The sequence below is a fragment of the Oryzias melastigma genome, linkage group LG20, assembly GCF_002922805.2.
Source record: "Oryzias melastigma strain HK-1 linkage group LG20, ASM292280v2, whole genome shotgun sequence".
Lineage (NCBI taxonomy): Eukaryota > Metazoa > Chordata > Actinopteri > Beloniformes > Adrianichthyidae > Oryzias > Oryzias melastigma.
This window is the reverse complement of record NC_050531.1, coordinates 25,776,891-25,792,234: the sequence shown is the minus strand read 5'-3', so window position 1 is coordinate 25,792,234 and position 15,344 is coordinate 25,776,891. Positions and strand designations below refer to the sequence as shown.

At 38.4% G+C, this 15,344-nt stretch overlaps 1 protein-coding gene and 1 long non-coding RNA gene across 2 annotated transcripts in view; both read right to left on the bottom strand.

The window, feature by feature from the left end:
* The window catches only part of LOC112158965 (coatomer subunit delta), a gene marked incomplete in the record, with an annotated part of 26,562 nt that extends 14,713 nt beyond the window's left edge, over positions 1 to 11,849 (bottom strand). The window contains 2 exon segments of the mRNA XM_024292698.2: positions 2,181 to 2,444; positions 11,604 to 11,849. Of these exon segments, the coding sequence (XP_024148466.1) occupies positions 2,181 to 2,444; positions 11,604 to 11,606 (267 nt within the window).
* On the bottom strand, positions 7,773 to 8,807 carry LOC118600242. The gene is made up of 2 exons (XR_004949855.1): positions 8,469 to 8,807; positions 7,773 to 8,383 (listed from the first exon to the last, which is right to left on the bottom strand). It is a non-coding gene; the product is annotated as an uncharacterized LOC118600242 (long non-coding RNA).
* Positions 11,850 to 15,344: the final 3,495 nt, after the last annotated feature.

Sequence of the window (15,344 nt, the reverse complement as noted above, 5' to 3'; positions counted from 1 at the left end):
AGAAGTGCTCTTCCAGGGGTTTTAGCTCATGTCCAACTTTAAAGAACATTTTGTAAATGTGGTTTAAGGGTTTGTCATGTTCTTGTTCCCCTAGTTTCTCTCTCTCTAAAAACTATATATGATTTATAATTCTATAAATATATTGCATATATTATATTTATATTCTATCTATGTATAAGGAATATATAAAATGAGTTTGAGTATCTCTTTCTAATATATGTATATATGATTTATAATTCTACAAGTATATTATATTAATTTCTATTCTATATATTAGAAATATGAGACTGAGTTTGATTATCTCTATCTCCCTCTCTAAAAATATATGATTTATAATTCTGTAAATATATTGCGTATATTATATTTGTATCTTTCTCTTTATCTTTCTAAAATAAAACTATATGTGTTCATATATATTGAAATAGCTGAGTTGTTTATTTATTTTTTGCTTCTATTACTGTTAAGCCCAGAATAAATGATAAATTATGCCAACCCATGTGTACTGGATCATAGCTAAATGTATGATGTTTGCAACAAAGAAAACATTTTGAAAATCGGTTGAGTATTCAGCGAGTTATGATCGATTAAGCGCGAGGACTCTTCGTTGCGCCTGTCAAACAGATTACAACAAGTGGACAGGCCGACCGGTCCAAGATGGCGGCCCCGCGGCTCGTCAGCGCCAGTAGGGAGTAGCGGTCGATGCGGCATCTACTCTCTATTATATCTATGGTTTAGCCATCTGTCTGCAGCATGAAGAGCTTCACATTAAAAAGAAACATAAACTGTCTTTTTCTGTTGGAATACCTTTATAGGTTGTTGTTTGTGTTATGACAATAGAGACACTTGCTGTCAGTTTAAAGCGTTTTTAAAAGAGTTATTGGTCCCTGAAGTTAGCTTTCTAGCTAGCTTTGTTTACGTTAGCCTTCTGCTTGAGCTGCTGCCGTTTTCTGCTGTATTTTTTGGTGATGACATTTTGTGATCTTTTCATGACATGCAGACTTCTAGTGGAGTATTTATCCATAAAGATAAGATGAAATAAAAAGCACCGATCATAATGAGAATTAATGAAATATCTGATCCTGATCGGACAAAGAAGTCCGATTCCGATTGAGTCCCCAATCATGTGATCGGCCCCGATTTCCGATCACGTGATCGGATCGGGACATCCCTAATCATAACCAAAAGAATGTAAACACTGGCACTAAGGTTGCGATGTTAAAGCTAATTCATTTTTTCAGAAGTCACGTCTGTGAGCGGAAATTCCGTCTCAGTTTCTGAACAGAAAAAAAGCTCTCGCTAGTTTTACTCTGAAAACCTTAAGCTTCACCGTCACGAAGATGTGTTTACTTCCGTTGGGAGTACGGCGGCTCTTTTGGACTTTATTTTAGTTCTTTAACTTAAAATCCTACATTAATCTGCATTTCAGAGCAAAAATACATCGTCCCCAATTGATATTTTGATCATATTTTGCTACAATTTACTACATTTATAAAGATCACGAATCAGCGATCTTGAACGTCGCAAATATCCGTACTCGAAATTTTGGGAGCAGATGGCGAATACCCGAGCACCCGGATACTCGTTACAGCCCTTCCTACTACTAATGTGTTTTGTCAGCTGCTTTCCTTTAGAATGGAGCTCAAAGCATCAGGCACTCACCTTCATGCACTTCTGTATTTATCCTAATAATGGATTATTCTGTTTCACTAGCATGTTTAGCAAAGATGATTGAACAGTAAGGACACTTGTACAAATCTCAATTTTTTAAAGAAAAAAATATAGATTACTACACTAAAGAAAATTGAAAAACTATTTTTTCTGCCTTTGGTTTGTAGAAACGAGGTTTTGTTTTTTGTAAATGTGAGCTTCCCATCGTGTGGGCGATACAAGTCTATTGTGCCATTTCTCTTCTATCATTTCTATTTCGTTATTTTTATTGCTCAACTTTTGTGCAAAAATGTATTTTCATACTAAGAAACTTGAAACTGTTATGCACTTAAAAACAATGTTTCTCATTTGTGACGATTCTGTTACGTTATTTGAAAAAATAGTCAGAGAAAAGTAAGTCATGACTTTTTGGTCAATTTTTTCAAAGAATAATATATTATAAAATACTATTTTTTCCATACCGCCCAGCACTGATAAGTCATGCAGGCATCAAGAGCATTAAAGCTTCTCACCACACGAGAGAAGAGCCTCAGGGTCTCCAGGTCCTCCAGAATGTTGCTGTTTTTGGTGGTGATCAAAACCATGTAGAGCTTCTCCAAAGGCTGGTAGACATAGCGGACGCTGTCTGTCTCCACAAAAGTGTGTTGCTTTCCTGTGTTCATGAGCTTTGGGAAGGCCGCCAGGAGCCCCTCAATCCTGGTTCGAGTCATCTCCACAAACTGCCGCGATACAATGGCCTTTCCAGCCTTGGTGCACACCGCCGCTGCCAACAGCACCTGTGCAGGAGAGTAACGATCACCATGGTTTATTGTCCAACACTAGAAAGTGTGAAGGACATCAATATTTTGAGTGCAAACATAGAAAAATGTCAGGTTTTTTTTAGAACATGAACCTGTGAATGACCCTCCCTCATAGTGACCCTGCTCTAGAACAATTTGAAATAATCATAAATAATTCAGACTCTTCTACTGCAAATAGTTTGACCAAGACGCCGGTCCTTCTGCTTCCTACTTTAGCTTCATTAAACACCCATTGATGTGGTTTTGTGGTCCTCCTCTTCCTTTTTCCAAACATAACCACTGTCGCTCAAACATCTCAAACAAAGGCACTAGGGATGGGGGTCCATTATTAGATACATCCATCGTGATCCATAAAACGATTTGGAATCGTTTTGTTAATTTTTCAAAGAATTAAGAATCGACTGATTATTGTGAATTATTGTAAAAGCAGAACTTGAACACAAAAGTGTTTTTTTGAACTGAGACATTTTTGTAGAGCAAACAAACATGGCTAACTCTTCCCAGACTTCACTTAAAGCAAATGTTTGGAAGCATTTTGGCTTTTTAAAGGTGCTTTTACACTGAACGCAATTGGCGCAACAAATTCAAATGCCCCACCCCTCTTTCACCGCACAGCAAATTTGCTGCTTGCTACCTGTCAAAAAATTTGTTTCTGACGCTGTGGCTGCAGGTCTGTCTGTGGATATCTCATTCAGAATGAATGGAAGACACAGATGATGTTAAGGAATAAGGTTTATTTATTGTTAAGAGAACATCGGTAATCACTTCTCCATGTTTTGGTTTAGGATTAATACTAAAAGACGTTCCCGGTACGGGGGACTGCGTCTGTATGACAGCCACTTCCACTGTGTTTCTATGTCTCTGTGGCTCAGCTGAAAGGCTCACCGTCTCATATTAATCCGAGGGGGAAAAATAATATGACAGTACTCTAGAGCAGGGTTTTTCAACCTTTTTTGAGCCAAGGTACACTTTTTCCATGAAAAAAATCCCACGGCACACTAGCATCCAAAAAGGTAAAAAAATAGTCTGTATTGATGTACAGTCCCTCCACAATCTAGTGTACATGTTTTTTATATAAGTGGGAAGCATCATTAATCAAGTTGGTCAAGTTAAACGTATATCTCGTCAAAACAGTCTACATTTATTATCATTATGAATGATTGAAAAAAATCTTTAAAAAAATACTTCTAAATAATCAGTTTTTATGACATTTTTTTCTCTTTTTTTAAATACTTCCAAAACTATCAGACAAAGTAAAAACAACGTTCTTTTCTTGTTTCCCTCCACAATAGTGATGAGAATTCTGGCTAAAAATTCAATTCTTTTGCATTAGTTTTCCTAAAATGGTGGCTCTTTTGACATTAAGAAAGACAAAAAAGTCTTAGCTTTGAGGATGTCATCTGCTTTCTTCTCTCAGTGATGATCTGCTCCGTTTTAGAGAAGATTCTCTCAGTTCTCAGGTGTCTGGACAGGTTGATTGTGGAGCCATAAATATATACAGAATATATATACATATAGAGTATTTCCTGCAGACAGTTCCTTCATACTATCAAGAAAAGTCAAATGATTCCAGTTTTTATCTTCTTTTTCTTCTCATTTTCTTTACATTTTGTGTTGATGTTTTCTCTCTATCTCTCTCCCTATTTGGCTCTTGCGCTGCTGAACGTGTAAGCCCCTCCCCGTCCACTCAGCGCGCACACTTAACCCAATGCATCATGGGGGCTGTAGTGCATAAACTCACGCAGATGCTGGCATACTGTCATTTCTGAGCTTCATTCTTTTGTTCACTTTTTAAACTGTCTGACGTCGGATCCCGCTGGAAGCTACACCGCTAAACACGAGCTTTAGCTGTTATTTTAGTTGGAACTGAGAGACTTTATGAGCCGAATCAGAACAAGTGAGGACGTTAACCACTTCTGATTGGTCAGATTGATGACATGTGATCAAGCCTCCAACAATGATTGGCAGAGACAGTTGAAGGGGGAGGAATTTTTCTAAAAGCTGAGTTTGAGGCTAGTTTTGCGGCTGGATTGCGGTAACATCATTCTAATTAAAGAGTCATTTATAGAATCAAAGAAAAATGTATTTTACTGTCTTGCATATCCAAAACTATCGAGTGTTAAATCAGGGCCGTTTGGATGAACACAGAGCGTATACCATAGTGATGATAAATGTTTTAGATATGTGAAAAACTGTACTTCCCCGCGGCACACCGGACCCATCTCTCACGGCACACTAGTGTGCCGCGGCACACTGGTTGAAAAACACTGCTCTAGAGTGTGACCAATTTGGTGTCATTTGCGACCAAATTTTTCCATTGGTGCGCCTAAAAAATTCTTGGTCCTCTGAACTATAGACCCCCTGAAGGTAGGTGTGGGCATTCAGAAGGACTGAGGAAGGAGGGATACGTTATTCTATAAACTTAATAGTTTCGCTTTCAGTAAAAAAACAGTTTCTCCATTGCCGTCCCTCCTTCCTCCTCCAGTTTTGCACCACAGCTAAACGTTGCATCCAATAAGAAAGAGAGCTTTCTTACATTCTAGGTTACGTACGGTAAACATCCTTCTTCTTGCTACCGTTTGGGCAAGGCAAATGTTCGAAAGGTGAGACAGCGCCATCTGCAGTCAATAGTCGACTATTCTCTGACTATTTTTTTCGATTAGTCGACTAATCGGTTCGTCCGGCGACTGGATGTAAAACATTCATCTTAACCATTATTATCTTTAAACTTGAGGTCTGTAAGTTATATTCTAACTAAATAAAGACAATAGTTTATTAATCTTTTAATGAATCATGCAGGTTTTGTCATTCATTTGTTTCTGGCATTAAAACAAGACTTAAATCAAATAATGCAATCCGAATCAACAACAGAAAACTTATTAAAAGCCTGAAATTCTTTTTTAAAGCTTTAATATATATATTTAATAAAACATGTATAGTGTATTTTAAGAGCTATTTGCAGATATAAACACACTCAAAATATTTGCTCACTGAGGCCCATTTATTAAAGCAAAACACTAATAACATCTTTGAACTCAACATATTCCTATACATATAAAACCTGATGCCCATAGAAACAAAGAAAATAAATAAAAAGGGAGAAAATTATATATTTTTAAAAAGGGAGAAAAGCAGGAGATGTTAGAATGTACATCAGTACTTTCATTCTTTCACCACCTACATCCACTGCACATGAGCAGACTGATACTTCATATTTTCAGTTTGGGGGAGAACCCATGAATCTGTGTTACTTCTTTAATGTTGTGGTTGCTTTGCTGTTTGTTGTCGTTTTGTGACTTTAAGTTACATTTACTTGTAGCTTAATGCAGATAATGTGATGCTACACTTGTAAACTTAGCTCTGGACTTTTAGGTGAGCTCCTTCACTTCTGGGACTCGTAGTTTTAAATCATTCTATAACTCTGCTGCAGATCCGTACCGACACACAGCCTCTCTGTCTGCGCGGTGAATGTTTCATAATCCGCTCTTCGAACCGGACGACGTGATCCCGGCGCAAAATATGGATGAAGCCTTGGACAAGCGGTTCATTTCCAGTGTAAACTCGTTATCCGCGCCGCCCTCGCGGCGTTTGGTTGGAAGAGCGCAGATTATGAAACGTTCACTATGCAGACAGAAGCGCCGTAGACACGGATCTGCTGCAGATCTTCTGGTTCATCCCTAAACAGCGCAGTAATGACAGCGGCGGCGGAGCTAGCTGTGTTAGAGTTAGCGCCGATGTTAGCTTAGCTAGACGAAGCTCTCTGTACAGTGGGATCAAACTCCGTCTCAACAAGCTTCATCTTCAGGTGATCATTTATCGCCATAGTGCTCTCATAGAACACAAATTCTGTCGTGCAGAAATTACATTTGACACTTTTTCCTCTTTTATTTTCCTTATGCTTCCCACATTTTCGAGCGAGCGTGTTGTTTTGAGCCTACCGAGAACTTCCTGTTACGTCACTGCTGACCGGATTAGCACCACTGCGCATGTGTGACAAAGAGAATGGAAGACCCCCGCAATCCAAGGCGCGAACCATCGTTTTAAGATCAAAACAAGGAAAAAACAAACAAAAAAACGACGCTTCGACGACCAAAATAGTAGTCTATTGTAGACTATTGTAATTATTAATAGTAGATTAGTCGTCGATTAGTCGAATAATCGTGGCAGCTCTAATCAGTAATACCGTCTTTGTCAAGCATCGACACCCCATGAATTTGAATTATCTGTAAAATTCAGTATTAACAATAGTAAACATGAACAGCAGTGCCACTAATTTCTGTAAACAACAGAACAAGAATTAAGTAATTCAAAGAGCTGCCAGGCACATTGGTGCAACGTGTGCCCCCATCTACCTCCAAAGGAACGTCTCACCAAAGGATGACAAAACGTTTTACAGCCTCTTCAAACAAAAATAAAAGACCAATACTTGGTGAGAACCCATCGGGAATGAATCGCAGGAATAAATATCCCAATATCGATATTTTGGCACACCTCTATTGACTACTGTAAAGTGTTACATATCAACGTCCGCTTCAGAATCCACTGGAATTAATTGTGTCAACAGTTGAAGAGTTACTGTACTCGAAAGAATGTCAACACTGGAACTAAAGCCCTGGGGTAAAAAAGGTTAAACCAAACAACCAATCAAGTAAGGAAGTTGTGATCGAGATGATCATATTTGGTTATATGTCAAAAATGCCCTTCTGACAAAAAACTCTGCATTGACCAGCACATGAACTGGACTGTGCCTTCTTGTGGTTGCACATCATTGGTAGAGAGAGAATATGCTTTTACCTCCTGCTTTTTTTCCCTCAGTTACTCTTCTGTCCAACAGCATTTATTAAACTCAGAAGAAGTCCTTTGGAATGTTACTTCAATGAGAGGGTAAGAATACAAACTAGATTAATGTGAAAATAATCAGTTTATTGAAGTAGAACGTCGTTGCTCGTTTCCAACATTCAAAATTGTAGCTTAGATCAATTTATAAGTGTTCATGGTAGTCTTTTAATTATGATAATGTTGTAGAAATCTTTAGAGACCAGAGAGCTCCACGCCTACTGAGAAGCCCCTAGTCCCCGTCTCACCCCCGCGGCCAAAGAATGTCCGTTACCGATCCGTACTCATCAAAAACACTTCTGATCATGCTGTATAAACCTTTATTAAAAACATTGGAGTAATGCTCAGTATAAAAAGTTTTTTTTAATCCAGAACAACAGACTGCATACCTCACATGAGCCATCACTCTGTCCCTTAAAAAAAAAAAATAAAAAAAAAATAAAAACCTTGCATTTCGTCCTTCATCAGTTAAGTGCCAGACTGCTTCTCTTTACAGAATTGCCAGTTCCATCCATAATAAACGCCTGCTCTGGATGATAATCCTCTGTGATTTTTAGGAAATTTTCGAATAAACAGGAGAACACAGTGAAGATGTTTTGAAAAGTTATAAAATACACAGCACATTTAGTATGTTCTTATAAATGTTGCCACAGTTATCTATCCAGTGATGAATCTGTCTGGTAGCTTGTTTACCAGTAAACTATATTAAAACAGTGACAATAAAAACATTCAATTTATGGCCCACATTGTAGTTTGACGGGGCTTTCATCATAGACCAATCAGAAGAAAGCCAGTGTGTCCGCCCCCAATTGTCAAAAGTCCTTTTTCACTCCTTTTTTTCGCGACTGGAGTAAGAGTCCGCACAAGCACACATGACCAAAATGTTCTGCATGCACACACTCACCGAGATTCTGCTTGAAGGCATGCATCACTCGTGCCCGAGAGACTAGCTCACGCACACTGAAGTAGACCGTCTCTTGTGCGCAAGGAGTTTTTCTGCTTGCAGAGGATTAAACACGAGCGCTGGAGCAGAAAGCGCTCGTGGGGGCCAGAATTATCCTCTCAGGGGTCCGAACTGTCTGCGAAGAATATTTGATTCGCGCTTGGAGAGGTCTTATTTCTGCGTGGAATTTTGATTAAAAAAAAAGGAAAAAAAAGCCATACCTTTACATTTTCTCCCGTTAGCCTACAGCCCCACACATCCCAACCTAACATGAAACAAAAATGGTGAGCTGGTGCACTGAATGGTGGGTACATCAGAATGGAGCCGAGTAGGGCTGTGGATCATCACATAAGTGGCGATCCGATTCGATTAACGAATCAAGAGCAACGATTAACGAGTTGAACCACGATTCTTACTTTTTATTATCAATTTTATTGCTATGTGTATTAGGGATGTACCGATCCGATCACATGATCGGAAATCTGGCCCAATCACGTGTTTCAGGACTCGATCGGAAATCAAACTTCTTTGTCCGATCAGGATCAGATATTTCATTAATTCTCGTTATGATCAGAGCTTTATATTTCATCTTATCATTACGGACATGACTGCTTGTCATGAAAAGATCACGTCATCACCAGAAGCTCAAGCAGAAGGCTAATGTAAACAAAGCTAGCTAGAAAGCTACCTTCCGGGACCAATAACTCTTTTAAAAACGCTTTAAACTGACAGCAAGTGTCTCTATTGTCATAACTCAAACAACAACTTCTAAAGGTATTCCAACAGAAAAAGACAGTTTTGATTCTTTTTAATGTGAAGCTCTTCATGCTGCAGACAGATGGCTAAACAGCAGCTGCTAACTGCTACATGCTAGTGCCGTGATTTAACTCCTTAGGACCCGAGCTGTCCTTTGATATGCCTGTTTGATTTATCTGACAGAGAAATAACAGTTAAGAAAATTAACTACTGTGGTAATAAAACCAAAAATGTGATGTCTTAAGAACTTAAAAAATAAGCACATAACCTTAATAAATAAATAAATAAAACTAATAAATTATAACTACTACTAATATCAGCTATTCATGAACACTCATCAAATTTTGTGCTAAAACAAAGTCATTTATTTTTAAGAATTTTAAATGAGGACAGGAATCACATTTGGTCAAAAATGTTCAATAGCTCTAAAGATGTTAAAGCTAAAGTCACTAAACTTTATCACATGACTAATTATCACTTGTATAACAAGAAAATTGTATTTTTTTCCTAGTTTATATTTGCTGTATTTTTAATTGTTTTTTAAAGCTACTTCACAAAGGTGTTCTATTAAGTTTTTAATGGTAAAAGAAGGTTAATTAAAAATAAATAAGGGACAACACTAATCTGTTTATTCAATTTATTCATGTTTTAAATGTCTTATAAAAGTATCGGATCGAGACTCGGTATCGGCAGATACACAAAATCAGATGACTCGGAATCGGATCGGGCCCAAAAAAACCTGATCGGGACATCACTTATGTGTATGTCTAGATGGATGAAAATAGAAATTATTTGTATTTAATCATCATTTATACCTTTATTTAGAACAAGTAATCAGAACCAACTAAACAGATTTAAAAAAACACAAAGATTCAGATAGAAAGACATTTTTTTGTCATTTTAAAGTTTATTTGTTTTTCAATCTTCAGGTTCATCAGTAAAACAACATAAAAAGGATAAAAAACTGTTTTAGGCCATTTAACAACAAAACCTGAAAATGTTCTACACAGTTTTTTATCTTCGAAGTTCTTCAATATTTTACGTTCTAAGCCTCACATATTCCTGCAGAGCCTGTATAAAAAAAAAAGTTTTAGCGCAGTAGAATCATCCGATTCACGTTGATTACATCCACCTTTCAGCAGTACGAGTCTGTTTCTTCAGAATAAGCTGGAGTTTCGTTAATTACGTCAAATATTGAAGAGTTACCATAACCAAAATAATGCCAACACTGGAGCTAAAGCTCCGATGTTAAAGCTAATTCATTTTTCCAGAAGTTATGTCTGTGAGCGGAACTTCAGTCTCAGTTTCTGAACAGAAAAAAAGCTCTTGCTAGTTTTACTTTGAAAACCGGAAGCTTCACCGTCACGAAGATGTGTTTACTTCCGTTGGGAGTATGGCGGCTCTTTTGGCTTTGTTTTAGTTCTTAAACTTAAATTCCTGCATTAATCTGCATTTCAGAACAAAAATACATTGTCCCCAATTGATATTTTGATCATATTTTGCTACAATTTACTACATTTATAAAGATCACGAATCAGCGATCTTGGACGTCGCAAATATCCGTACTCAAATTTTTGGGAGCAGATCGCGAATACCCGAGCACCCGGATACTCGTTACAGCCCTAGAGCTGAGTTTATGGCCTGCAGATTGTAGTTTGTGCAGAAAAAAAAATGCATGCTTTTTCAAACTACATTTTTTTTTCACCTGCCCTTGTTTCACTATTATTTGATTAAAGAAATAGTCAGAAATGGACACAAATGTCCTTCAGGACCAACTTTGGACACACTGACTAGAGGGTTTCCAAGGCAACCATCAAATGACAGGACCTCTTGCAATCATGGGTGACACTGAGCTGTACACCTGTGAACCAGGTAGTGCATAAAGGTGCACCACTGTTCATTTGATTTACCCACACTCCTTAGCGTCTCGACAGCTTGCCAGATGAAGCCTGACTGAAATTATGCATATTTTGAGTTGATTACAGAAAAAAACTCCAGATGTTCAGTCTTTGCGCCTAAAAATAGAAATTACCTCAGAACACTGACTCTATTAGTGAAGCCAATAATTATATTAATGTACAACCCTTGAACCCATCGGAACCTCGAAGTTGGACGGTGTGCCACATAAACCATGACCAGGCTACCAGGCTGGCTGGCTGGCTGGCTGGCTGTCTCTTGGCAGCTGCCAGAGCAGGACCGAGCTGTTCGAGATCTGAGACACGATCTGAAGGGAATTCTCGTATTGACTAGCAGCAGCTCGGCTCAGACGAACAGAACCTTAATGACATTCATACCCAACACGGAAAAGTGTACTCCGCTCCCGGGCCGAACACGTCCCTTTATCAACTTCGGTCGGCCCAGTGCGGTTCGACAACAAACGCTAGCCTTGCTAGCGGTTGTAACTTGTTAAATGAAAACAGTATTACGCCGTACCACTGTATGCTGGACCCAAGCTTAACCAAACCAGAACCAGAGGACGGGTTTGTCCCCTGACTTTAGTTCCGTTCCGGAGCGCAGCAGCTAGCTGCTAGCCAATGTTATGCTAGTCTCAGGCCCGACGCGGGCTGGAACAGGGGGTCCAGTTCTAGACAGAAACCTACCATTGTGGTCTGTCTCCGGGATTCCAATGAAGTCCGTTTCTTGTGGTTCCGATTCTGATTTTGGTTCAGGGAGTGTAATCTCCGACAACGCGAGCGGCTTCCACTGACTGCTAGCGTCAATATGGCCGCCGCAGAGCCACGTCTCCACCGGAAGGAGCGCGCGGCCCTGATCAGCTTGCGTGGAAAACAGTGACGTGTCACGAAGACACCAAACTACTCTGTCGAGTGCCTGTCAGCTTGCAATCTCTCCAAAGAGTATCCGTTTTGGACGCAAAGCGATGTTTTTTTTTTTTTGTTTTTTTTTTAATGCTTTATTAACAACTGAGATACATTACATAGAATTGCGATGTTATCAGCAACATCATTACGTATCACAACAACCACAATTACCCAACATAACATACAAAACATAAATAAAACAACATAAAAGAGACTTAGCATAATAATACACATAGGCATATAAAAAAAAATAAAACCATAAATGACAATGTAATTTTGTTAGGGGTTCTCATTAAGTTTGTATTTCTTAACAAAACTAAGTATTTTCAATCTATTTTTCATTTTCATATAAGTAAGTGACTACAAATAAAAACAGAGCTCCTTGTGAAAAGTACTAAGAAGTGATTTTGTCTTCAAAAATATATTTTTGTGAATAAAAATTTTTTCTTGTAATAGCAGGGCATTAAGAATTATATTTTTTTGGTCTATTAGAAATCACCACCCCAAATAAAACATTTTTACATCCAAATGAACTGGAGCAGCAATTTTAGAAGAAAACCAAAAACAAAACTCTTCCCAAAATGTATTAATAATTCTACAGTTAAAGAATAAATGATCCACAGTCTCAATGTCATTTAAACAAAACCTACAGCCTTCTCATCAAAACCAAATCTGTGTCTCAAAAATTCCTTCGATGGATAAATATCATTAATTATTTAAAATGAATCTCTTTAGATGAGTTTCCAATACAATAAAACTTGTTGATGAAAGTCAGAAAGTTTGATTGGCAGTTTCTTCAGGTTAGTCACATTTCAGCAGGAAGTTGATTCCACCTACATCACCGAATATTTTGGAGGGAAACTGAAACCAGAAACCCTTTTTGTTTTTTAAGAAAGATCTCAGCCAGTTGATTTTAATAGGGCCATCTAAACATTCGACATCATTAGCTTTAAGCCCTCTTCATATTCTGTTAGCATTACACTTTTTCTGATATAATGAGTCTTGTATTCCAAATGAACTTAAAATTAGCTTGATTTATGGTTTTAATTGCTGGTTTAGGGAAGGATAAAGAATGTGCTGGGTAGGTTACTCTTGATAGGGATTCCATCTTTACTAGAAAAACTCTACCCAGAATATAAATATCACGTTTAGACCACAAATTTAGGTTTAATTTGCATTTATCTATAGTTTTACAAAATTTCAGATCCTCTAACATTTTGGTATCTTTGGTTAAGTGGGCTGCTAATTTCCAGGATCAGGTATGTTTAGCCAATAAGGAGCTTCAATGGAAGGTTGGTTGGAAAACATGTAGGACACCGGCCCTCGAGGCCTGGATTTGAATACCCCTGCTCTAGACTGTTGAAGGCTTTAAAGAAATCAAGAAACAAGATGAAGCCTTCGTCTTCAATCAGATGGTTGTCGTCACAGGTCCAATATGAGTCGGATATTATTATGAATTGATCGCCCTTTCAAAAACCCAGATTGAGTGTCAGAAATAATCTGGGAGATCCCAGTTTTCATTCTGATGGAAAAATATGGGTTAAGATTTTATAATCATTATTGCGCAGGGTTATTGGTCTCAGATGATCAATTAGTCGAGGGTCTTTGCCAGGTTTAGGGATAAGCGGGATGACGCCTTGCTTCATAGTGGCTGGTAGAATGTGCGTGTGAGTTATTTCTTTCAGTGTCAGGAAGAGGAGGTCTTGCACATGTTTCCAGAAATGTCTATAAAAAATAGCAGTCAGCCCATCTGAACCTGGAGATTTGTCCAAAGCTAAGCACCTCACAGCATCTTCTACTTCTGACATGGTGATCTCTGCCTCACAGAGCTCTCTGCAGGCATCATCTATTTTAGGGACCAAATGTTTGATCTGATTCATAAAGGCTACAGCATCATGATGGGAGTAAGAGGATGATTATAGCTCCTTGTAGAACTGGAATATTTCTTTTGTAATTACTGAAGGATCTTTGCCCTCCACATCATTAATTAACAAAGTTTTAACACTGTTCTGTTCTTGTCTCATTTTTTCCAATCTACAGAAGTACACTGAACTTTTCTTTCCCTCCTCAACCAATCTTGCTCTGGACCTGATATACGCACCTTTGGCCTTATTTGTATAAATTTTATCCAAGGAGGATTGCAAGAAGATCAATCTCTGTTTATGATTTTCATCTGAATCCCGATGGTGACAAATTGAATTAATTTCCTTAATGATTTCTTCTTCCTTCAGTTTGTTTTGTTTACTCAACTGTTTGCTTCTCGTAATGCAGATTTGGCGTCCCTTATATTAAAAAAAAATCCATTTACCCCTATAAGATGTGAATTTAGCTTCCCTACAAATGTTATTAATTGTACTAATGACATCTTGACAGTATGTTTCATCGTTAAGAAGATTAGAATTAAATTCCCAGTATAGCCTTTATTTCTCGGTTGAGGGTTTTGAGGGTAGATACAAAGTCTGACCATACTGTGATCCGTTAGCGGAGCAGCTGAAATGTTCACTTTTGAGATAAAACTCTACCATCTGAGACTAACCAAAAGTCTAATCGAGACTTAGCTGTACCATCCAGTTTAAACCAGGTAGCGGTTCGAGTATCAGGGTTATCTCTACCCCAGACATCCATTAGGTCTAGCTCTGTGCAGAAGTTAAGTAATATTGGATTATGATGGTGATTCAGAAACACGGATGGAGATCTATCTAGTCAATCACCATGTCAAAATCACCCCCAATTATTTGTATTTGAACAGGATATCTTTGTCTGAGGTCTTTAAATGTGTTGTTGATCAACTGGGAAAATATTCATTTATTTTGAGCATCAGAATTATAGCCATAAACATTACCTAGTATCAGAAAACATTCATCAAGGTGAAAAACACAAATGATCCATCGACCTGAATCATCCCTTCTCACTATTAACAGTTTCCCTGGAAAATTATTCAGTAGTATAGCGACACCTGCTGACCTGTTACTGCCATGACTGAAGTAGATTTTATCTCCCCACAGATTAGACCAGAATGTTTCGTCACTTTCACTGGAATGAGTTTCCTGCAGAAGGAAACGTTGAGCTCTTTGATTCTTACAAAACATTTTCTTTTAACAGAATTTCTCAGACCCCTAGCATTTAGCTTAACATAAGAACATAATGAATGTGACAAAGACATAAAAAGACAAATATATCACAAAAGGATACTTAGAGCTAAAGAAGCTGAAACTGGAAGTGTTGGTGATTGCCCTAAAACTGGGGGGAGGGGGCGGGGGGATGGGCTCGACCTGTCGACCTGGTGGTCTAGTCTCTTGGGTGCCGGTCTCCTGGGCCTGGCGGTCTCTGCCCCATGCCGGGAGTGGGATCCCCGAGATTTAAGATCTAGCAGGGGATCAATCTACATCGGAGCAGGGGGGTGTCCAGATCTCGGTGGTGCGGAGTCTGGTCCTTGCTTTCAGGAACTAGTCCTCTCCTTAACTCCATCAGTGGGTGTGCCTGGTCGGGCCTTGTTTACATCACTCCTTGGGGCCTCTGTTT